The sequence below is a fragment of the Trichosurus vulpecula genome, chromosome 5, assembly GCF_011100635.1.
Source record: "Trichosurus vulpecula isolate mTriVul1 chromosome 5, mTriVul1.pri, whole genome shotgun sequence".
Taxonomy (NCBI): Eukaryota; Metazoa; Chordata; class Mammalia; order Diprotodontia; family Phalangeridae; genus Trichosurus; species Trichosurus vulpecula.
The window spans coordinates 95,985,223-96,009,326 of record NC_050577.1 but is presented as its reverse complement, the minus strand read 5'-3'; the positions used below and the strand labels follow the sequence as shown (position 1 = coordinate 96,009,326).

General features: G+C 43.7%; 1 protein-coding gene across 2 annotated transcripts in view; it reads left to right on the top strand.

Annotated features, from left to right (window-relative positions):
- The first annotated feature begins 1,636 nt into the window (after window positions 1-1,636).
- Window positions 1,637-24,104, top strand: part of KRBA1 (KRAB-A domain containing 1) — a 35,156-nt gene continuing 12,688 nt past the window's right edge. The window contains exons 1-13 of one of the 2 annotated variants that reach the window (XM_036759089.1): window positions 1,637-1,645; window positions 5,953-6,079; window positions 7,122-7,238; window positions 7,601-7,699; window positions 8,537-8,692; window positions 8,895-9,077; window positions 9,976-10,116; window positions 13,133-13,306; window positions 14,656-14,742; window positions 14,847-15,002; window positions 19,818-20,003; window positions 21,009-21,182; window positions 22,146-22,319. In XM_036759089.1, coding sequence (XP_036614984.1) covers window positions 6,046-6,079; window positions 7,122-7,238; window positions 7,601-7,699; window positions 8,537-8,692; window positions 8,895-9,077; window positions 9,976-10,116; window positions 13,133-13,306; window positions 14,656-14,742; window positions 14,847-15,002; window positions 19,818-20,003; window positions 21,009-21,182; window positions 22,146-22,319 — 1,681 coding nt within the window. In that variant the 5' untranslated portion in view covers window positions 1,637-1,645; window positions 5,953-6,045. Of the gene's footprint in view, window positions 1,646-5,952; window positions 6,080-7,121; window positions 7,239-7,600; window positions 7,700-8,536; window positions 8,693-8,894; window positions 9,078-9,975; window positions 10,117-13,132; window positions 13,307-14,655; window positions 14,743-14,846; window positions 15,003-19,817; window positions 20,004-21,008; window positions 21,183-22,145; window positions 22,320-24,104 lie in introns of those variants that run through there. The other variant, XM_036759088.1, reaches the window with a different exon arrangement.

Below are 24,104 nucleotides of genomic sequence, written 5' to 3'. Positions count from 1 at the left end.
GGCTGCAGGTTCCCTCCTCCTATTTTAGATCATTCCCTTGGGGGCACTGAGAGGTTAAGCAGCTTATTCAGCATCACACAGCCAATCTGTGTCAGAGATGGGGGCCAGTATGTGTCAGCAGGCCAAGAGACTTGAACATGTCTTCCACTACATCATATAGCTTCTCAGTCAGTCAGTACTTTCATTGTAGTTACAGTATTATAGTACCTTCATCTGTTAAAAGTAATAAAAATGGCAGTGATGATCATTAGAGGCAAATTTCCCTGGGAAAGAAGAGAGTCACAATTTAAGCAGAGGAACAGGATAGGATAGATTATGGGCCAAAATGTGTGGTACCCCTGAAAGTATCTCCAGGAAATTGTAGGAAGGAGAGATCATCAGGCACTAGGGTGGTCGTGGACAAAACAGGGTTTGACCTTGGCTTTTGAAGACTTGATCGACTTTAGAAAGATGCAGAAAAGAAGGGCTTTTGAAGGTCAGGGAATAGGACATGTTTTTTGGGGTGGGGGTGGGGGAAAGGAAGGAAGGTGGTAATGAGGCTCAGGATAGGTATTGAAGAGCAGTGGGAAGGTTAGAGTGAATAAAAAGGTTGGGGTCAGGTAGGTTATGGAGACTCTTAAGTGCAGAGCATGTATTTGATGTATGTATGATAGTTCTGTTGCCTTCATAGCTGCTTTAGTGCTGTCTTGTTTCTGATTGCAATAGATTCCCATCCATTTGGGAGTTGAAATGCCATATTGTAGGTTCAGTTCAGTGACTGTCCTCATCTTCTCCCCACCTCCCCAACGAATAACTGGAAGCTCATCAACAGTGCTTATGATCAGAAAAGGCAGTGGGTTGGTTATGCCTTGAGAGTAAAGGGTAAAAATAAAAGATGGACAGCCTGAGTGCTCCATGAATATCCATGAAAAATTAAAAGAACTAGAGGACTATATTTAGAACGTAGGGTAGATCATCTTTGTAGGATTTCTTGAAAGCGCTGGGAAGGAATTGGATGGGATGAGAAGTCATAGGTAGTCATTTTCCAAGTCCTTATCAATCCTACCTCCCTCCCATCTTTTGTATCCGTCCTCGTCTGTCCAGTCATGTGCTCTGATTCAGGCTTTCATGATCTCTCCCTTGGAGTGTGGCAATAACCTTCTGAGAACTCTCCCTGTACAGCTGTATGATGGATATAGAGAACCATCTTTCACATAGCAGTCAGATTGATAATCCTAAAACAAGTCTGACCATGCCATTCCCCTGCTCAGAAATCCTTAATAGCTCCTTATCACATAGAGCACAGGTCCCCAAATTTTCTTGGTTCACACGGTCCCAGTAAATTTTTCGAAGCACCCCTAGGCAAACAAACAAACAAAAAAACTGAACCAAAAAAACCCTTAACAATTCCTTTTATTAAGGAGTTAGGTCGAAACAACTTAATAGGTATTTATGCCCTAACAATCTAATAGTAATTTAAAAAAACAACACATTAAACAAATAACACATAAATGGAAAGAAATAATGGTTTTCTTTCATTCTTACATTCCCGCAGTTACTTCCTAATGGGAATTGTGCTCCTGTTGGGCACTGCACAGCTTCCCAGATTTTGGAATCGGGTTGCCTGCCACCGCCTTCATTCCCTGCTCCACAGTGATTTCACTTGGTACTTCTTTTTATCGTATCATTTCCCCAAAACCTAGCTTCACAAAGGCACGATATAGCAAATGACAAAGTCCCAAGAAGTTACTGGCTGGCCCAAAGTACAAGCAAACAAAAACATCTCAAACATTTGAGAAAGTCATCTTCATTGAAGCAGCTCAATTGAACAGACTACCTGGAACTGGCAGTTAGCGCTCAGTATCATATCATGTGACAGATATTGTATATTGCTGTGTTTCCCTCAAATTTAAAATATCCCACTGCCCCTGGGAGCTTGCATGCCTGGGAGCACAGCTTGGGAACTGGACATAGAGGGTAAAACACAAAATTTATAGTGAGGCTCCTGGGCCTAGAGTCAGGAAGACCTGAGTTCAGATTCTGAGACTAGCTATATGACTGAGTCTGCCACTCACTTAACTGACTCAGTTTCCTCAGTTATGTTGTTCAGTCATGTCCGACTCGTGACCTCAAAGATACTGGAGTGGTTTGCCATTTCCTTCTCCAGCTGTTTTTACAGATGAGGACACTCAGGCAAACAGGGATAAGGGGCTTACCCAGGGTCACATGTCTGAGGCCAGATTTGAATTCAGGAAAATGAGTCTTCCTGACTTAAGGCCCTGTGCTCTATCCACTTAGCCACTTAGCTTCCCCCTTCCTCGACTATAACATGGGGTTAATACTAGTACCTACCTCATTGGATTGTCCTCAGGATCAAATGAGATCCTATCTGTAAAGCACTTACCACAGTGCCTGGCATAGAACTTAACACTTAACAAATGCTTGTTCCCTCTGTTCCTTTCCCGTTAAAAATCCTTCACAATCTGATTTCCACCTAGCTGCTTTTCCAGTCTTATTTCGTGTTGCCTCTATTCATGAACTCTCCAATCCAGTCAAATTGGCCTCATAGCTATTGGCTGAACTTGCTATTCTAGCTTCTGCCTCTTTTTCTTGTTAGTCTCTCTCTCTCTCTCTCTCTCTCTCTCTCTCTCTTTTGAATGCCAGTCTTCCCTCTTTTAGCCTGTGAGCACTGTTGAAAGTCTGAAGGGCTTCCCCTCCCAGACTGATTCTTTTGTGAAGGCAAACTATGTCATCTTTTGCCTCATTTCTTACCTAGCGTTTAATTACTGAGTGGGCATTGCCTCAGACAAACTGAGACCTGGGAAAGACCTAAGCTTTAAAAGGCTGAGGGGCCTCGCTGCATTCAGGGCCAGATTCTGTCATCTTCATCTCTATCTTGCCACTGAACCTAAATGGCTCTGGAGGAGAAAGTGAAGCTGATGAGTTTGCACAGCCCTGCCTCACTTACATGCAATTCAAGACCTCACCCTCCTGATGTCTTGGGTCCTCTTTGAGAATGAACAGCCACAACAAACCATGAGTGTTGTTAGTTGCCTTCTAGACTCTGCTCGAGTGCTACCTCCAATGTGAAATCTTGCCTAATTCCCAGCCCCCCACTTCCCACCCCGCCAGGCTGTCAGTGCTACCTCCAGTGTGAAATCTTGCCTAATTCCAACCCCTCCACCCCACCAAGTTGTCGATGTCCTCTTCTAATTGTCTTGTATTTACTTGTGTCTTGTATTATTTGTACAGGTGTCTTGTATTCTCTGTCATCTGTTTTATATGCTGTCTCCCTCTGTACACTGAACTCCTTTGGAGCTGGAGCGTTTCTTTTTCCCGTCAGAGTATGATGCTTTAGGTTTTCTCTCTGATTGATGTAGATTGCTCCGGGCGAGAAACTTCCTTCCTTAATGCAGATCTTCTGCTATTCAGTCTTAAAGGGAGGCCAAAGGCATTTAGAGATGACTCTGTGTCACTCAGCCTGGTTGTGGCTGAGGAAGAAAGGGAATGAGCTTTTAGATAGCACCTACTATTCTACCTTGGAGCACCCAGCCTGCAGTCAGGAAGACCCGAGTTCAAATCTAGTCTCAGACACTGACTATCTGGCAAACCACTGCAGTATCTTTGCCAAGAAAACCCCAAATGGGGTCACAAAGAGTTGGACACGTCTATGACTGGAACGACTGGAAAACAAGCATGTGCTGTGCTAAATGCTTTACAAACATCACATTTGATCTTCACTCCAACTCTGGAGGTAGGTGCTATTATCATCCCCAATAAAAACTGAGGCAGACAGAGGTTAAATAGTTACCTAAGGTCACAGCTAGTAAGTGTCTAAGACTCTGTTTGAACTTAGGTCTTCCTTATTTCAGGCCCAGGCCTCTGTCACTGCTCTGTCTTCCTAACTCTTTGGCTAGCTCTCTATCCACTACGCCACATGCATCCCTAAGAGCTTTGTACATAGTAGGCACTTAATAAATACATATTAAATTGAATTGCTTGTTTGGAAATATGCCCCCAAAGTTATTAAAGTGTGCATACTTTTTTGAGCCAGTGCTACTAGGTCTGTGCCCCAAAGGGATCAAAGAAAGAGGAAAAGGACCCAAATGTTATAAAATACAGCATCTCTTCATCAATTGAACATGATGGAATAATACTATTGTGCTACAAGAAATGATGAAGGGGATTGTTTCAGAGAAAGCTTGGAAGACTTATGAACTGATACAAAGTACAGTGAATAAAACCAGGACAATCATGTATCTAACAACAGCAATATTGTAAAGACAAACAACTTGGAAAGATTTAGAAACTCTGATCAGGAACTCTGCTAAATACAACAACCAACCATAATTCCAGACAACTCATAATGAAACATGCTCCTCACCTCCAGATGGAGAGCTGATGGACTCAGAGGGTAGATTGGAGCATATTTTTTTATTAATTTTTTTTTATTTTTAGTTTACAACACACGGTTCTACATAATTTTGAGATCCAGATTTTCTCCCCTCCCTCCCCCCTCCCTCCCCAAGACGGCATGGAATCTCATATAACTACCATGTATGACTTCGCATTGAATTAATTTATACACTAGTCAAGTTGTGGAAAAGAATTATGACCAATGGGGTGAATCATGAGAAAGAAGAGACAGTACCAAAAAAAAAAACAAAACCGAAAAACAAAAACAAAAGAGAAGAAAAAAGGCGAGCATGAAGTGTGCCTCAATCTGCATTCAAACTTCACAGTTCTTTCTCTGGATGAAGATAGCATTCTCCATCGTGAGTCCCCTGGAGTTGTCCTTGCACCTTACGTTGCTGAGAAGAGCGAAGTATGTCAGGGTTGGTCCTCACAGAATCCATATATCTGTGGTTGTGTACAATGTTCTCCTGGCTCGGAGCATATTTTTTTAAACACAGCTAATGTGTGATTTTTTTTGACTTGACTCTGCATTTTTGTAACAGGTTTTGTTGTCTTGTTTTCTCATGTCAGGTCAGGAGAGGTGGGAAAGAGGGGGTGTAGATCTGAAAATAAAATAAATAGCATTTTAAATAAAATTTAAAATAATATAATTAAAATAATAAGGACAAATGATTATAAGTTATAAACAATAAAATAAAAGTTTCAAATAATAATATAATTTTATAAAATAAATTGAATTGCATGGAAGCATTGCCTTCTTCATCAGTAGAGGGTATATTCCCACAAGGAGATCAAAGAGCTAAGAATCAAAGTAAGGGAACCAAAAATGTATTTTTTTTTTTAGAAAGTGTACATTTTAAAAAGTACTAAAAGGGGAAAAAAGCACATCAAAAATTAGTTTTGTTTGGAGAATGTTAAAAGGCCTTGAGCAGAGTGGATATGATGAATGTTTGTTGAGTAGTCTTTTTTTTTTTTTTGAAGGACATTAATTCTATTTGGTAGTGGCTCCATACTTATACTTAGGTGGATAAGGATGTCTTTGGATTTGGTTCAAGAATTCTCCATGAACTTAGGGAACACCTTTGGTCAGCAAAAGTGACAAAGCCAGGTCAGGGAACCATTACATGGTCCTGTAGGGCCATTAAAAAAAAGATTCTGTATACACCAAATGAAATTTAAAAAAATTTAAAAAAAATTTTTTTTTTCCACATGAAGTTTTGATGGAGGAGGGAGGCATAAATTCCAAGAAGTGTCACACAGGGAAGTGAAACATACTTAGGCAATGTAAGAAAGACACTTGAAGGCAGGGAATCCTATCCTCACCATAGCCCCTGTGTCACTGGTAGATTAGTTCATCCTTGGGCAACCTTCTAGGAGAAGGCTTCCTTTTACTGCTATTTGATACTCCTGGTTAACTTTCAGGATATCTTAGGTGACTGTTTTAAGGGAAGTGGGGCTGTCATATGTCAAATCTCCCAGATGGAGGAACCAACAGTGCCAGGCCGCAGGAGTAGGGCCAGATCCAGCTTTTCCCTAGTGACTGACTCTCCCCCACAGGTTCCTGTGACCTTTGAAGATCTGGCTGTCAAGTTCTCTGCTGATGAATGGCATCTCCTAGAGGAATGGCAGAGGGAATTTCACCGGGATGTGATGAGGGAGAACTATGAGACACTGGTCTCCCTGGGTATGAGTCTGGCCAAGGATGGTGTGGTGTCTGGGAGTTGTAGCCAGATGGGGCTTCCCACGTGATTTCAAGTCACCTCTCAGAAGGCAACATGATACTAGAAGGCCCTCGCATCTCTATTACTAACTAATTGTGTGACCTAGGGCAAGTCACTTAGCCTCTCTTGGGCCTAAATTTTCTTACCTCTAAAATAAGGAGCTTGGAATAAATCAGTTTCTTAATGCAGGGTCTATGGGCCTTCAAGTGATCCGTGAATGGATTTCAGGGGCTCTGTGAACTTGGATGGGGAAAAAAATACATCTTTATTTTCACTAACCTTTAACTGAAATCTAAATGTTCCTTTAATTATTTAAAAACATTCTGAGAAGGGGCCTTTATGCTTTACCCAGATGGCCAAAGGAGTCCATCACACAAAGAAGATTAAGAATCTCTGACCAGATGATCTAAGGCCCCTTTTAGCAGTAACATTATTTGATTTCTAGACAGAACAGCAGGGGCTCGTTGAATGGTATTTGTGCCAATAAAGAAGAAATGGAGGTATTCTATGAAGCCGGTTCCCTAGCCTTGACTCTCCCTGCAATTGTCTTGGCCCTTTGCTAGGCAGATTTGAACTACAGGAGTCATTTAGTCCCTGTGAGGCAGGAAGCCAAAGGGATTGGTTTATATGACACAGATAAGGCAGGACCTTTCTGTAATGTTTGCTGAGAGAATAGCAGCTTTCTTGCTATATCTCCATTTATCTAAAGGGTTTGCTGATGGAAAGATTGTGGTTTCCATAGCATTTAGACAAGTGAGAGATTCTCCTGAGGACTGAGGTGAGATGGGAAAACCTTAGACTAGAACATATGAGTATGCATAGAAGTATGTGTGCCCAAGGCTTTGTGCATGGGTATATGCCCACAGTTGTGTGTATGTGTATGGGGGAAGAGAAGGGGCTGGTTCATATACTATATTCATGTTGATAAGCATGTGCATGTTTATATGCACAAGAATGGTGCCTGGTTCCCCTTCCCAGAGTGAGGCTTCCTATTCTCTTTCTTAGGGACAGCTCAGTTGCTTCCACTCTCTGCATTCCTCTCTCTGACAGAACCCCAAGAGGATATGGAGGACAGTGGCTGTTCTGATGGGGAATGGGAGAGGCCTGGTGGAGGATTCCAGGGTAAGTGAAAACGGGCCTCCCCCTAGGTCACTCTGACCATCTCCAGGCATCCTCAGGCTGGATGGTTTCCTGAAACCTCACTACCTGGCCTTCCACCTGGATCTTCTGTCCTTAGCCCCCTGATCTCAGCTTTTCTCTGTCTTTAGTTGCCCCAATCCCAGAATATGAAACATTTGAAGATGTTTTGAGCTGATCCAGGCCTTGGTATCAATAGCCTGAGTCCACACATGAAAAGCTCTCTCCCACTCAAGTCTTGGAGGCTAACTTTTTGACTCTTAACCTTCGACTGGTGTCATCTTGGCCATATCTTTGGCAGAGAAATCTGGCAATATGCACACACCTGCCCCTCCTCTTCATCCCAGGAAAAGAGCTGGAGATCTCTGATGCTGATGCCTGTGCAGATACCACCCAGAGGGCTCAAGCCTTGGATGAGGCGCAGAGCTCAGGTGGGGCAGGTGAAGGTAAGACTGACATGACTAAAGGGAGTGGAATGGAAAAGGCTGAAGAAAAGGGCCCTTTGTGGCACTCCCTGTATGGTCATGGAGAAGCAAGGGGAGGGCTGGCCACATTCTCTAGAGAAATAGGAATCGAGATATTTTTGGTTCTAGTTCTTGTTGTGTGGCATACAGGACTCCCCACTCCGCCTCTGAGAGGTTGTTGTGAGGATCAAATGAGATAAGATTTGTAAAGTGCTTTGCCCAGTGCCTGGCACATAGTAGGTACTATATACGTGTTAGCTATTATTGTCATTGTTAGCTATTATCTCTCATTTTCTTCCAGGCTCAGCTCAGGTGCTATCTCCTTGTGAAGCCTTTCCTCATTCTTTCCTGCCCCCAGTTGTTAGTGTGCTTTCCCTCCTCAGACATTCTGTATTTGTAATTATCAGGTGTCTGGGTACACGTTACATTCTTCCTAGTAGAACATAAGCCCCTTGAAGACAAGAATGGTTCCATTTTTGTCTTTGTGCCACCTAGCATAGTAGTTTGTGTGGGGTCAGCACAAATAATGAATTATTGAATTATTCCAAGATGTTGGGTGGGTTCCTTAAAGTTTCTGGGCCTCATCTTTTCATATGTCATCTTCATTTTTGCTTTACCTGCCTCAAGGTTGTTGTGGCAAGCAAATGAGAGAATAGATAGAAATTGTCTTGTTCTAATTATATATGTACTAAATTAACTTTATTATATATACTTTATATATATTAAACATATATATATATTAAATTAACTTTAAATTCTGCTGATGATAACAGCAACAGCAGTAACAATAACAAAGATTATGTTCTTTGAACCTGCCAGTGAGTCAGCACCAGGGCAGCCTTCACCTCAATGCCCTGGTCCGTCTGGTGAAGGAGATTCCAGAGTTCCTGTTTGGTGAAACCAAGGCCATGGATACCCCAGACACCCCTGAGAGCAAGGAAAGTGGTTCAGAGGGGGAGAGACTGGGCCTGGAAGGTGAGTGTGGCAACTACAGTAGGTTGTGCCCCTTTTGCTGTTTTCACTGATTTTCTGTCTAGAACATTTCATTCAGGCCATTGGCCAACACTGAACTGAGAACCTGTTGTGTGCAGAGCCACTTATGGGACTACAAAAGACATAGTTCCTTCCCCTGAGGAGCCAGATCAATACTTGCCCTCTCTTCTCATTTCCATGCCAGCAGCCATGACTGTGGATTCCAGCCCCCTCCAGGGCTTGCTGAACTACCTCCCAGAGACCCCTATCAGCAGGCCTGCCCTGGCTGTCACACCTGCCAGCAGCTCATCCAACAGCAGTCTACAAGGGGATGGAGACCGAGAGCTGAGGACCCCAGAGCTGGGACCCCAGGCCCTGTATCCCTATGGTGAGACTCCCCTGGTTCAGCCTGAGCTAAGAGCCCTTGGGACAAGGAACCCCTAGGGCCTAGGCCAAGGGGTGGATGAGATCCAGAACTAAACTCTGAGATGCCAGTACTCCTTCGGTCTCCAACTCCTGATTGATAGATAGCAGGACTCTGAAAAGATGCCCTCCTATTTGATAGGCCTAGATTTCTTCTCCTAAAAAAAAAAATGAGAAGACTTCCTACGTAATCACTAGGTGAGTAGGGAGAAAGTTAGGAAATTTTTATTGAGCCCACCGAGGTCTTAGCACATGGGCTGCAGATTAGTAATGAGATATGGCCTCTTGCCCTCAAGAGATTTCCATTAGAAATGGAGTTGGTCACAGAGGCACAAAGTTAGCAGAGATTATAATTGCATATGAACCCAAAAGGAAAGAGTCAGTTAGCGTGCATGCATAGGTAGCCACAACTATAAATATTTATTAAGTGCCTGTTGTATACAAGTAATGGTGCTAACCATGAGAGGGGGGAGGGATGAAGAGGGAAGATTAGGTAAGACTTAGTCCCCTCATTCACGGACCTTACAGTTGGATGTACAAGCACCTTACCCATCGGCAAGGTTTATCCATACTGATGGTCGTATGCAATTGCTGGTTTTTCTCTGCTTAGGCTGAGTTCCAAGATAGTCTAGACAAAGAAGGTACCCTTTAGCACTTTATGGGAACCATCTTGTTCCTTAGAGTTAAAGCAGAAGGGTAGGGAAGAAACCTCTCCTCTACTTCCAAATGAGATTCCTAATGGAGTTAGCCCACCCAAGGCCCAGAGCCCAGAGCTCAGCCAACACCCAGGCACTTGCTGTCTCAGTTGGAATTCATGGGTATGTCAAGAGCTGGAAATAATTTGCTGTTTTCTCCTTTATTAGAACCGGCTGCCAAAACTAGTCCCTTGGACATCAGCAGGAATCCTAGTGGGAAAGAAGATCCAGAAACATCAGCTAGCCAACCTAATACTCCTGGTTTCACTGGCACTCAGGAACAGAAGCAACTGGGGACCATGGGACAAGGTGAGACATCCACTCTACCGTCCTGGGAGAGCCAGACGTATGGGCAAGGCAGAAGCAGACAGTGCCATGTGATGGATCAAGCACTGGACTTGGGATCAGAGGGCCTGGGTTTCAATCCTACTTAGATCTACTAAGGGCATTGAATGAGTTTCCTTTTTTTCAAAATTAGTTTTCCCATCTATAAAAATAAAGAGATTAGACCAGATGATGTCCCAGATCACTTCCAGCTCTACAGGTCTATAATTCTATGACTAGAAATCAGGAGATCCCAAATTTAAAACTTGCCTTGCCACTAGCCTGATGTGCAACCTTGTGTGAATCTTTTTGCCTCATTTTACAAGGGCCTCAATGTCCTTATTTGTAAAATGAAGGGGCTTTTGAAGGTGAACTTCGAGGTGCCTTCCAGCTCTAAAACTCTTTGTGCTAAGGAGGGTAAATAGAAAGAACTTAAGGAAATATGGAAAAACTAATGTGAAGTGAAAAAATCAGAATCTGAAGATTGATATACACACCGAGTATGTAAAAGGAAAGCATGTACACAAATACAAGGATGAACGGATAGACATTAAGGGAAGAAAATAACAGACAAACTGCTGTCTTCAGGTTGGAAGTAGGGTTAAAGTTTGGTATGGACCTGTGATTTCATTGGTGCAGTGAACTCTGGGTATAAACCCTCCCTCCACTGATGCAGTTCGGCAAATGTCAGTAATTTATAGTCTGTGAGTGTTGCCTGGGAGCACTTGGGAGGTAAAGTGACATGGTCATATAGCTGTCTGGGTTAGAAGCAGTATTTGAAACTTTCCACCTGAAGGACCAACCATCTACCCCAGGCCTGCACAACTTTCAGCCCTAGGGCCCCTTATGGCTCTCATGCCACTGGTGGTGTGCCAAAGGATTTCAGCCAGCCTGCGATTTTTACGAAATCATTTTCCCAAAATCCTTTGGCGTGCCGCCAGTGACCTGAGAGCCATAAGGGGCCCTAGGGCCAAAGGTTGTGCAGGCCTGCTCCCCCACTATTTCATGTTGCCTTTTATTTGTTAAAATGATTATGTTTAATTGGTTCTGTTAGTATATAAAGTTAATTTCACAATGTATTCCTCATTAAACAATAATTGACCTATGTATGTATTAAATCCTTTGAATCTTCAGGAATGCCTCTTGAATTTGATGATGCTTAAAAATTTTTCATTTACAACTTGGTACATTGCTAAGCTCTTAAATGATGTTCATTCTTAGGGGTATGGCAATATAGAATCAGAATTTGAGGCCTGTCTCACTCCCTTGTGCTTCTAGGGAGCTTGACATTACTGCAAAGGACTGTGGGTAGACTAGATGTTGCTACCTTGAAATCAATCAATAAGCATTTATTAAGCACCTACTATGTGCTCGCACTTTGTTAAGACTATGAGAAATTGTCTTTGCCATAAAACTGCCACTTCCAGGCCAAACAGTGGAAAACTGCTCTCAACTGTCTACAACCATTGCTCCTGGAATGTTTCAGCCACTCCCAAATCCACACTAACCTTCATTCATCTTTTTGTCTACTCAATCTAGTATGAGGGATTAAATAATCTTTCATTGATTAATTTTAATTTAGTCCGGATTTTGCCCTGCTGCAAGAATAACTCATCCATGACATTTATGCTTACATTTGTAGAGGGCTTTGCAGTTTACAAAGCAGTTTTACCCACAATATACCATTTACCTTCCCAATAATCCTGAAAAGTAATTAAGAGTAGACCTATTATCTCCACCTTACAGGTGAGGAAACAAGCCTCAGAAAGGGTCAGTGATTCCTTTAAGCTCACCCACCTGGCAAGAAGTGGAGCCAGGACAAGGACCAGGACTAGGACCAGGCCCCTGGTCCTCTGATGCTGTCGGCTTTGCATTCTACCATGGTTCTTTTCCATAATGGATGTGACATGAAATCAGAAGCCCAGGGCACAAAGAAGGCTACAGTGTATGGCTGAACTACTTCTCTCTGTAGGAGAGAATCAGTCTTATTGTAATCACCTATCACTTTCTGCCCCAAAATGGTCTTAGCCAATTTATTCACTCATCTTACTCCTCACACTTGGTTCCAAGTGACTTTTGGCTATTTTTAAAAATTAAAGCCACCCTCAAAGGATGAAGATTTGTCGCCATGGAGGATATCGAACAGAGTATGGCACTGACAACAATTCCAAAAGAGGAGTCCCAACTCTAAGATTCTATAAGAGAACCCAGTGATGGCCCATTGGAATAGGTTTATGGCCTCACAAGGAAACTGCTTTGAAAGGGTTGTAACATACTTTTGAATGTTTGTGTACTAGTGTTTGTTTTTTAGGGGATCAGTCTCTTTTCTTTATCTACACCTTATGTGGCGTTCTTAAAGCTCTCTGAAGAAAGGGCTTCTCCAGCCTCTTGTTAATGTTATTATCTTCCTACTTTTTACGTTAAAGGAGTTCTTTAGGTCTGATCTCAGACACCACCGGTTTCCTTGTGTTGCTGCCCTTAATATCACTGCCTACATTTAAAAAGAATGGATACTTTTAGAAATATCGTAGCAGTAAATCTTGGCTTCATTTTAAATTATGCAAGTCAGTAAGGCAGAGTAGCAACACCAAACATGTGGGGGGAGTTTTACGAAGTATTTTTCTCTTAAGACCTTGTGAGGTAGGTCTTAGTGGAACAGAACTATTGACTGACCTATCTAGAAAGTGTTGTCAGAAGTTGAATCCAGGGCCCCTAAATCCGGATCCAGCGTTTGTTCTTCCTTTCAAGTTTTAGCAGTGCCTTTTGCAGAACTGTCTTTGCCTGGTATGTCCCATTGAGCTCTTCCTTGTAGCAAAGATAAACACTTAAGTGAAACTGACAAGATGACAGCATCTAGTCACTTTCATTGGCCCTCACCTCTTAGGATGGGAGGGAAACATCTTGTCATTTGTTCCCCAGGACCAGGGTTGATTATGACAGAGTAACTCGAAGAATCCTGATTTTTGCACTGACTTCATGTTTGCTCTGACAAATGCCATAGGAAGTTCTTCTGAGAACAGCCCTCTCCAAGGCCTTATCAACTGCCTGAAGGAAATTCTCGTCCAGGGACCCCAGCACCCCCGGCCTCCTGTTACTGGATCACTTCCTCAGAGCAGCCCAGGGGGTATGAGACTAATGACCGCAGACCAAAGACCCAGAGGCACACCCTGGACGGGTGAGTCACATACAGCCAGTATCCCCGAGGGCCCTGTCTCTGAGGCCAAAGCTTCTGAGTCCTGGGCTCCAAGAAGAAGGGCAGCAGAGATGTTGATCCAGACTATGGCCCTGTTTTGTGTTCTTGGAGTTGGGGGTGACGATGAGGGGAAAACTTGAGCTAGAAAGCTGGAATCTACTTTGTGGGCTTCTTTCTATCTGTGATTTAAGGACCTCTAAGGAAGAGGGAGCTGGACCAGACAGACTCCCTTCTTAGAATGATTCCCTACCCTTCTTTTTCAGTCTGTGATTCACCTGTGAACTGGCTATGACCCACCCACTTGGGGGTCGGAAAGGCCAGGAAAGGTCGGAAATGGCCAGAGTCGTGCCTGAACAGCTATCCAGTGGTCCAGTATGTCTGGTTATGTATTTAACCAATCCACAAGATTTTATTGAGTACTTATTGTGTTCTTCTTGCTGATGTACAATCATTTTTCAGAGGATATACTTGTGATTTCATTGGCATAGGAAATTCCCTCTGCCGACACAGGTCTGCACTGTCTCTGCAATTTGTAATCTTAGAGAATTGCCTCAGGTTAAGTGACTTGCTCCAGGTCACACAGCCAGCGTGTGTATGTATGTACGTCAAAGGCAGGTCTTGAGTCTTGGTCTTCCTGCTTCCAAGGCCAACTCTCTATTCACTACACCACACTGCTTCTTTTTATTTAAAGTCACCCAGCTTTTATTATTGTTAATAGTAAATATATGCTTTACCTTCATGAGAGTCAGGGGGCTTGTGAGAAAGAGAGTTGACTTCAGTTTGTGGATGCACCAGGTTTAAGTCCTGTCTCTGACACATACGGTCTCTCTGACTCTGGGCAAGACACTTGAATTCTCGGGGCCCGAGGAAACTCGGGAAACTCTGTAAGTTGTGGAGCAGGTACAGACCTACCTCGGTGGAGGGAGTTTCTTCACTGGGAATTCCACATACCAAATTAAGTCACAGGTCTGGACAAACAGAATATAGTTTGTATATACCTACCTACATACAGATATGCATATACACATATATCACATGGTCTGAAGTCTCTAGAAGAAATGACATTCACTAAAGTAAAGTAGTTAATTTTTGGTTCCCGGGCATAGGAAAACTACTTAAAGGTACCATCCTCACCGGCCTGCTGCCCCAAACTACTGCGTATCATTTATGATGCCATCTTCCTTTTAACTTTGTGTGACACTATCATATCTGTTTCCCAACTTCATCCCCAGAAAACAACCAGCAAGGACTGGTATCATTCTTACTATCTTCCAGATGAGGAAATCGAGGCATGTGGAAGTTGACTAACTTAGATACTGACTTTCCCCCAGGACCAGGCAGTAACTTAATAGAAGAGTCAGAACCAGAACCCAGGTCTCCAGATCCCAGCCCTGGACTCTTCCCCACTCCTGACTCCTGTGAGTTCCCATTTCACTCTTTACAGTCCCTGTGACTGAGGGTCACATAACCAAAGAATATGCCTGTGGAGTTTTGGCTAAAAGCCTTTTCTTTCTTCCCTTAGTGAAGGCAGAAACCATTTCAGAGAATTCCCCACTCCAGGGCCTGCTGAACTGTCTTAAAGAAATTCCAGAAACTCAAGCCAGATGTGCTGGCCTCCCAGGAGGAGGGGTGAAGCAGCAGAGAGACGGTCCAGGCACTTGGCAGAAGGATTCTGGAGGTAAGGGGTGGGTTATCACGCCCATAAACCTTGGACTGGAAAGGCAGCTGGAGGAGTGGTAGAGTGCTGGGTGTGGAGTCAGGAAGACCTGAATTCAAATTCAGACTCAGACATGTTCTAGCTATGTGGCTCTGGGAAAATCACTTAAACTGTCTGTCTCAGTTCCCTTAACTGTAAAATGAAGATAATAATAGCACCACCTCCTTGGTTTGTTATGAGGATCAAACAAGGTGATTCGTAAAGTCTTTAGCACAGTGTCTGGCATATAACAGGCACTTAATAAATGCTTGTTTTCTTCTAGTTCATGGAATGCTTGTTTTCCTTCCTCCAAATAGGCCTAGACCTACTCTAGATTAATGACCTTTAGTGCTGTTTGAGTGTTGTCTAGGGATAAAAGTGAACCTGATTCTGAGCCTATATGTCATATGCATTTAGCCAAGATTGTACAGAGCACCCCATACTTAGAGACTACCTCGTTTGTGATTGATTGCTTGTTCCATCCCTGTATTAAGAGTTGTGATGGGAATCAAGAATGAGAAGGCCCAGGCACCGACCTCCTGGAGTGCGCATGGAATTCAGCAAGAGAGACAGGACATAAAGAAAAAGGAAACAAGACAACATTTTTTTTTCAGTCAGTACTCAGACACTGCCACTTACAGCTGGACATTAAGGCATGGGAAATCCTAGAATTATTTATGTTTGACTTTGGACTATACGAGCACATTAAATTAACTTGCATTAATTTCTCTTTTCCAACCCCTATTTTTCATTTGTTATTTTATGTGGAAAAGGGATTCAATTTGTTCTCCATAGCCCGGGAAGGTTTACCCACACCAAGGGTTGGAAGTTTCAGGGTGCCATGCTTCAGTATTTTTTAGAAGACTTCCTAGGAAACAGCAGCTTAATTTGGTGGAGATCAATCAGCAAGCATTTATTAAGAGCTCTCTATATGCCCAAGGTGTCAGACACATGACCCAGGTTACATGCAGCCTGTGGATTGAGCCAGATTAAAATGTGACTGGGAAATATTTAACAGAGTAAATAAATATATAATAAAACACAGATAATGTTAATTTGTGGCTATATCAACATGCTGCTGTTTGGTATTTGAGTTTGATATCACCACTGTATGGCATAAACTAGGTGCTAGGTGGGGGAGAGAAATGCAAAAGTTTGACACTCCTTGCCCTCAAGAAGCTTATATTCTACTAGGTAAGGGATTCCTACTTTGAGGGTATATGAACTTGTTTTCTTTTTTTAAGTATTTTGAAAACTGTATTTCAGTATAGCTGGTTTCCTTTGTAATCCTATGTATTTTATTGTATGCATTTAAAAATACTATTTGAGAAAGAGTCCATAGGCTTCACCAGTCTGCCAAAGACTTCCACAAAAATGGTGACGAACTCTTGGATTGGGGGGGGGGTATGACATATTGATGGCTGGGGAAGGGAGCTCTGGTCTGCTCTAGGCAATAACAGGGATTGTTTGCAGTACCAATTGACTACTGTCCTCCGGAAAATCAAAGTGTTGGGGGAGGTACACAGGTGACAGCGGGGACGGGGTGTAAGGAGGCCTGCGGTGGTTAAGCCCTGGTGTGTGACATCTGAATGGGACAAAGCCTGGACTAGGGGCTGGCTGGACGAAGGGAAAATTGTCTCATTCACTCTCTGATCGAGGGCAAATCAGGCGTGGGGTGAATTCCTAAACTGATTAGATTTACTATGCCCAGAATGTTCATGGTGGGGCAGGGTCTCTAGGGTCTGTGCCCAGAGGGTTGCTTTTCTTGGTATAGAGAGATGGGCAGTGGCAGAGGAGATGGAAGGTTGCCAGACTGGCTAGCCTCTGGTCCTAGTGGAAAGAGTGTTGGAGTCAGAGGACGAGGAGCTGGTTTCAACTTCTTATTGGGCCGATTACTAGCTGTGCCATCTTGGATGGTTTCACTCAATCTCAGAGGACCTCAGTTTTCTAATTTATATAATAAGCTCTCTATTAAATCTGTGGCCTATGATTCTATGAATTAAAGTCAACTGGAAATAAAATTGTCTGCCTTATAGGGTGGTGAGTTTCCCCATAGGATGAGAGCTAGAAAAAACCTTAGAGGCTCAACTTCCTCATCTTACAGGTGAGGGAACTGAGACACAGAGAAATTAAGTGACTCCCCTATGGACACATAGGTAGTAAGTAGAAGATCTGGGATTCGAACCCAGGTCCTCCGACTTCAGTTTATGTGTTTTTTCTACGATACTATGCAATATAATACTATACAATACTATATTATACCACACAGAACTTTTTTAGGGGCTTCTGAGTAGAGGCTGGATCAACATTTGTTGGAATATTTTTGGGTAGGGGCTAGACCAAATGAACTCTGAGCTCCTAACTCTGATTCTCTGATTATTTTCTTTCTCTGGGGGATAAGAGAGAACCCTGCATCACCAACCTTTCCCATTTACTAATGGCTACATAGCAGTAGAGAGCATTGGAACCTATTTCTAATAAATGAGAAAATACAGGAGGAATCTTTGTGTGAGGATGTTAGCAAGTGCAAGTGAATGTGTTAATGAGGTGAGAATGAAAGTGCAAGTTGACTTGCAAAGTTGATGAAAGCTGGTGATTTTATTTAGGATTTTCTGTGTCTTTTCAAGTTTCAGGTTTGGGTCTAGAAGAACTACTAAGCATTTGCTGCAGCCTCAGGTCACACTGCTTTAGGGGCGGATGGCTAATTAGAACATCAAATCAATACACTTGTTTCTTTTCTGAGTCTCTTCATAGCAGTTATCAGGGTTTGTGGCCAAGCTTAGGGCCAACAGCCAGCAGAGGAGGTTAGGGAAAGCTAGAGAAGAGACTTTTGGCTTGTGGGCAGGAGCTGTTGGCTCTGCCTTAGTGGTTCTTGTTCTACAATTCACTGCAAAAACATTTACACAATGCCCAGTCTATGTAGATACAAGGCACTGTGCTAGCTTTGGAGGATATAAATGTTAAATGTGATACAGTCTGACTTCAAGGAGCTTATACTCTACTAGACTGGGGAAGGCAGTGGGAAAGTACCATATACACAGATAAGATAAGTATATACATGTTCTCTGCCATCCAGTAACACTGGTCTTCTGGTTGTTTCTTTTTTTTTTTTTTGAGGGGGAAGGCAGGGCAATTGGGGTTAAGTGTCTTGCCCAAGGTCACACAGCTAGTAAGTGTGTGAAGTATCTGTGGTCGGGTTTGAACTCAGGTCCTCCTGACTCCAGGGCCGGTGCTCTACTCACTGCACCACCTAGCTGCCTCACCTCCTGATTGTTTCTTAAACAAGACGCTCCATCTCTCCACTCAGGGATTGGTTCTGGTTGTCACCCACACCTGCAACACTAGCCCTCCTCCACTCCACTTACTGACTTCCCTGGCTTCCTTTACTTCCAGCTAAAATCCCACCTTCTACAGGAAGCCTTCCCCAGCCCCTTTTATTCCAGTGTCTTCTCTCTGTTAATCATTTCCTGTTTATCCTGCATTTAGTTTGCCTTGCATATATTTGTTTGCTTTGTATATATTTGTTTATGTATCATCTTCCCTATTAAACTGTAAGCTCCTTGAGGGCAGGGATGGCCTTTTGCCTTTTTGAACCCCTAGCACTAGTACCTGGCACATAGTAGGTGCTTAATAAATCCTTCTTGATTGATTGATAAGTATAATACAAGGCAACGAAATAATGAGGGGACCAAGGAAATTTCCAGACACAGTTCTCCAGGAAAACTGGAGGAGAGAGGTCACTTTCACCTGGAGCCGAGGTATCAGGGTAGAGGGAGTAAGGGAAGAAAGGCTTCAGGAAGAAGGTGTTGTCTGAACTGAGCCAGGAAGGAAGATAAGGTTTCCAAAGGGTAGATGTGGAGAAGGGCATTCATTTCAGGAATGCAGAATGGCTTTCAACGCACAAATTTGGGGAGCTGTTGGTGCTGGTTAGCTAGGATGTAAAGTAATGTGAAATTAGGTGAGAAAGTTTAATTGGAGCCAGATTGAGGAAGGACTCGAATGCGAGACTAAAGAGCTTATATTTTATCCTAGGGAGCCACCAAAAGTGGTTGAGTAGGGGAGTGACCCAGATCTGTCCCTCAGGAAGATTATTTCTGTAATGTTGCGGAGATCAGACTGGAGAGGGGAGAGACTGAGGGTGGCCACTGAGCCGAGCTGGGAAAGCTAAGAACAAGGATTTAGGCTTTTTTCAGCGTTTCGGGGGGAAAAGAAGTGAAAGCACTGCTTCTGGCATAGGTAAGATAGTAATCTGAACTGCAGAGAGAAGACAAAACTGTTCAACGTTCATTATGCATCTGTTTTCTCTGCCATGGAGAATGATGTTCAGGCTGGAAAGGATGGGACAAAAATGCCTAATAGGGAGTTGGCTAGCCAACAAGAGTAGGGGACTAGTGAGACAACAGCTTGACGCCCTTGATGTGTTCATGTCACCAGACCTAGAAGAACTGGCAGACATGATCCTGAGTCACCGTCAGGCACCTTTAAAAATGATAGAGAAATAGAGCCTGGGGACAGAGAAAGGGAAATCTGCTGATTTTTTTTTTTTAAGAAAATGGAATCTGCAAACTATAGGTCAGTACATTCATGCCAGTAGAAAGAGAACTGACTTCAGATTCCAGGATCTAGGTTCAAATCCTCTTGTTTCCGTGACCTGAGAAACTACTTCACTTCTTTGGGTTGTTGCAGGGTGATGGGTGCATGCTTCTGTCCATTTGTGCAGACCCTAAAATGAAGGTATCATAGATTAGATGACCTCCAAGTTCTGTCCTAGCTCTCAGCACATGATTCTTTCTGCAGTTAAGATGGAAGGAACCAGCGAGGATGTCTGGGCCCAGAGCCCCCAGAGCTACATCCTTGACACTCCCACTCCAGTGTCCTGCGAGCGCAGTGTACTTAGCCACAGCTCTTCCACTAGTAGCAGCGTGGAGGGCGACGGGAACCTTGGGGAGCCAGAGGTGCCAGTTTGGACCCCAGTGAACCAAGGTGAGCCTTGGATGCTGGTGCAGCAGAAGGGAGGGTTAAAGTGCATTAGTCTGGGTTGGGTGCATCATTTTCCTTGTCTGTCAGCCCTGTGGGCTCCCAGTTTCTATCTTCCCGCTCACAAGAACTCTGATAGTAAATAGAGAAAGAACTGGTCCTTCTTCCCTGGAAATAAAGCCTGTCCTTTCATTTTTCAATAGTTTATTGATTATTTGAGAATCCCAGAGACTTTAGGCTCTGAAAGCTCTCCACAAAATTTCTGGTTCCTACCCTTATCCTGAAGGACAAGAGAAGGACATTTGCATATTCCAATGGGTGAGGAATCCCTATGTTATGAAGTGTACCCTAATCTCTAATACTAATACCTAGTCTCAAATAATCCCTCATACTGCAGATTAAGCCCCCTTCTTGCTCAGTGCTAAGTAATGATACAACATGATCTAACCAAAAAGAGTACTGGCCTGGAAGCCCAAAGACCTGGATTCTATTGCCTAATAACTACGAGACCTTGGGTAAATCACATTCTGTCGCTTTGCCTCAGTGTTTTCATTTGTAAAATGAGGGAGCTGGATTTGATGATCTCTAAGGAGCTTTTGTTCTTACCTACTGAGATGGAGAAAATCTAGAAACCATTGATTCTGTAAGGACCTAAAGACAGTTCTTGTTTCCTTTTTTCACTCCTTTCATATTCAGCTTGTCCCTGCTCCTTTGCTCCAACATGCTGATTGTTTTCACAGCCCTCTTTTCTGTAATGATTTAATGACTAACATGAAGCTAAAGTCCCCCATCTTCTTACTCCTTGTCCCAGAGCTGAGCATGGAGCACTTCTCTGCATCATTAGAAAGGAGATTCAGTATTGCCCATAAGGGCATTCCCTTACAAACTGGCTTCCCTGGGGCCAAGGTCTCCTTGTGGTCCTTATGTTGAGGCCTGAAGTATGGAACAGTGTCATGCAACATTGGTATCTTGCTGATGATGACGATTGTAAAGGGATGTCTCTTGTCCCAGCTGGCAGTGCCCAGAGTTCACCCCTGGAGGCCCTGGAAACCTATCTGAAGGACATCCCCCTGAACAGATCATTACGACCCCAGCCACTGAGCAACTACTGGTGCCTGAGCCCTGGGCAGGTGGAGACAGTTCAGCGAAGGTCTGATCCACGGGCCCGGAAGTGGCATGTGGAAGGTAAGTGTGTGGTGCTCGTCATAGAGGAAGTGAGAGATATTAAGTGATGAGGGAGAGAGGGGCCTACCTAATCCTAACTGGGACACCCCAGCAGAACCTCAATTTAGTTTGTCCCAGCACCCTTTTAGATTTCACTTCAAAAACCTTAGTCCACAGGGCCCTCATGTGGTTCCCTGATTTGATGATCCTAGAGTTCTAAAAAGAGAGGCTGCCCCTGCCTCACTAGGGTGCCCTACACAGGCCTACCCTCACCAGACAACTACACAGAGTCCTCTCATCAAAAGGCATCTGTCTCATTCCAGTCCCACAGGGCCTTCAATGTTCTGCTGTTGAACTTGGTAAATGAATGCTTGCTGAGTATATGAAAGAGTACAATTGGGTCAGTGGGTTACCTCATCCAAACAACAGTCACATGTTAACAGTGGCCTTCAATGCCTTAACTGAAAGGAATGACTAAAGGGACTTTTAGGCCCTGTGGCAGACTGTCAAAGAGATGTTCTGAGCCATGGGTCAAACGATACCACAGAATTAGCTGGCTTCTCTATATGCTCTTTGGATCGTCCCTGACAGTGGCACAGTAGAAAGCATGGCCCATTGGAGGTCAGAGGACCTGGGTTTGGTCCCAGCTCTGCTCTTTGTGACTTCACCTCTCAAACATTCCTCATATGTAAAATGACGGGGATGGACTAAATGTCCTCTAGGGCTCCTTTCCAACTCTTAATTTCTGACCCCATGGTGCTGGACTAGTCTTGTATTCTAGATTATAGGTGAATCCAGGGAATTTTTGCTTCATCCTGGAATAGACAGAGCCAAGCCATCTCACCTTCATGCATTGCTGAGGGTCCTACATCATATGTCTAGTCCCTGTTTCTCCCACTCTGGGAGGTATTTTTCACTTGGGCAGATCACTAAAGATTATTTCTGGACCAAAACCTTGATGATGTAGTATGTTTTTCCACGCAGCAGTGACCACAGGTTCTCCCTCTTCCCTGGGGACACATGGTTATGTAAAAGATCTCTCTGCTCGCCGCCTGGGTCACCTTAACACCCCCAATAGCTTCTCATCAGCCAGCAGCACAGATGGGGACCTGGATCTCAGAAGCCCAGAAGGGAGCCGGGGTCGATGGTGCAGAGAAGGTGAGGTGCACCTCCCAGGCCATGTCTTCAGTTATTCAGATGCGGTGATGGTGGGAGATGAGGTGGGGGAGGTAGGAGTGGTTTGGATCATCTAGCGAGGACTTTGAGGAATCCATTCCTATCTCTGTCACTGGGTAATTTCACCTAATCAACAAGGCACAGCTATCTAGGGAGTGCTTGAACTCCCGAATGAGGAACAGAATTGGTTCTTGCCCACAAGGAGTTTCCAATCTAATTACACAGGCCATTAAAGGTTGCCTTTACATTTACCAGAACTTTCCTCTGCCCCGAGGACACCATATTCCTTGCAGCTTTCTTTTTCAGAGCTCATTCCTGTGTCCACTCTTCATCTCACAGAGCCGCTCTCAAACACCATTTGTAAAGTGGACATAACAAAACCTATCCTACACACACCTTGACATCCACTGCCACTTCCAGAGACCATCCCTCAACTGGGTTTTCTCTTTCGAAGTCCGTGTGATTCACTTGTACCATTCTACCTTTGTTGCTGCCATCCAGTGACCTCCCAACTCATTGAGGGACTTGAGCCCCACCTGGCTCCTGTGCTCCATGTTCCTCATTCCCCATCCCCTGCCATGATCCTTGGGAGATCAAGCATAAGTATCTATATTGGTAACTGTTTTAACCGTTTGACCACACAAGTCTTTAACCTCCTCCACTCCAGTGACTTCCATTTGTGCCTCACTTAAGCTACACACTAGCATGGCTGAGCCTTAGACCTCATTGTCTTATGGGATTGCACCAACTGTAAGGTTCAGAATTTTGAAATTCCAGCTTCCAGATCCTACCTCTTATCCTTCTGTCTCCCACTCCCTTGCTCACACTGAAACCTCCCCTTGCCCTTACAGCAAGCCACGCTTCCTCTCCTGGTCTTTGTTCCTCTCTTTAGTTTCCCTTGCCTTGTACTTATCCTAGACCCCATATCCTTCCACTTTAAAGTTTCACTACCCCAGGCCCTTGCTTCCTATTTCAGCCTCATCTCTGGGTAACCCCCATTATTCACTTTACTATAAAATCACATCATATAATCTCATTCAAATAGGTCCTTGGCACTACTTGAGAATCAAAATCACAGAATCACAGAATCTCAGAGCTGGAAAAGGAGCTCTGAGGCCATCTAGGCTACACTAGCACCTGAACAACAACCCTCTAGTGCTTTCAGTTTTTTTGCCTTTGTTCTTAAATTACAAACATTTCCCTTTAACCCTCCTCCTGCAGTGAACTCTTCCTTGTATTTAAAAAAAAAACCCACAAAAACTTTTAAGCAGAATTGACTGACACAGTATCTAACAGTGCATGCCACATTCTACATCCATAGTCTCTACCTCTCTACTGAGATGAGAAAGGAATCATTAATTCCCTAGGATCAAGATTGGGGCAGCTAGGTGGCACAGTGGATAGCGCCAGGAATAGTCAGGAAGATCAGGAAGATCTGAGTTCAAATCCAGCCTCAGACACTTACTAGCTGTGTGACCCTGGGCAAGTCACTTAACCCTGCTTGCCTCAGTTTCCTCATCTGTAAAATGAACTAGAGAAGGAAATGGCAAACTGCTCCAGTATCTCTGCCAAGAAGACCCCAAATAGGGTTGAGAAGAGTCAGACATGACTAAAATGACACAATAACAACAAAGGACCAAGATTGTTCAACCAATGAATTTTTAATAAATTTATTTGTGTAGGCCTTTTTAATTTATAGTGAGAAAAAAAAAGATTGTGCATGAAATTTTAGATCTCCCTTATGAAAAGCTTGCTTTTCTTTTAAAA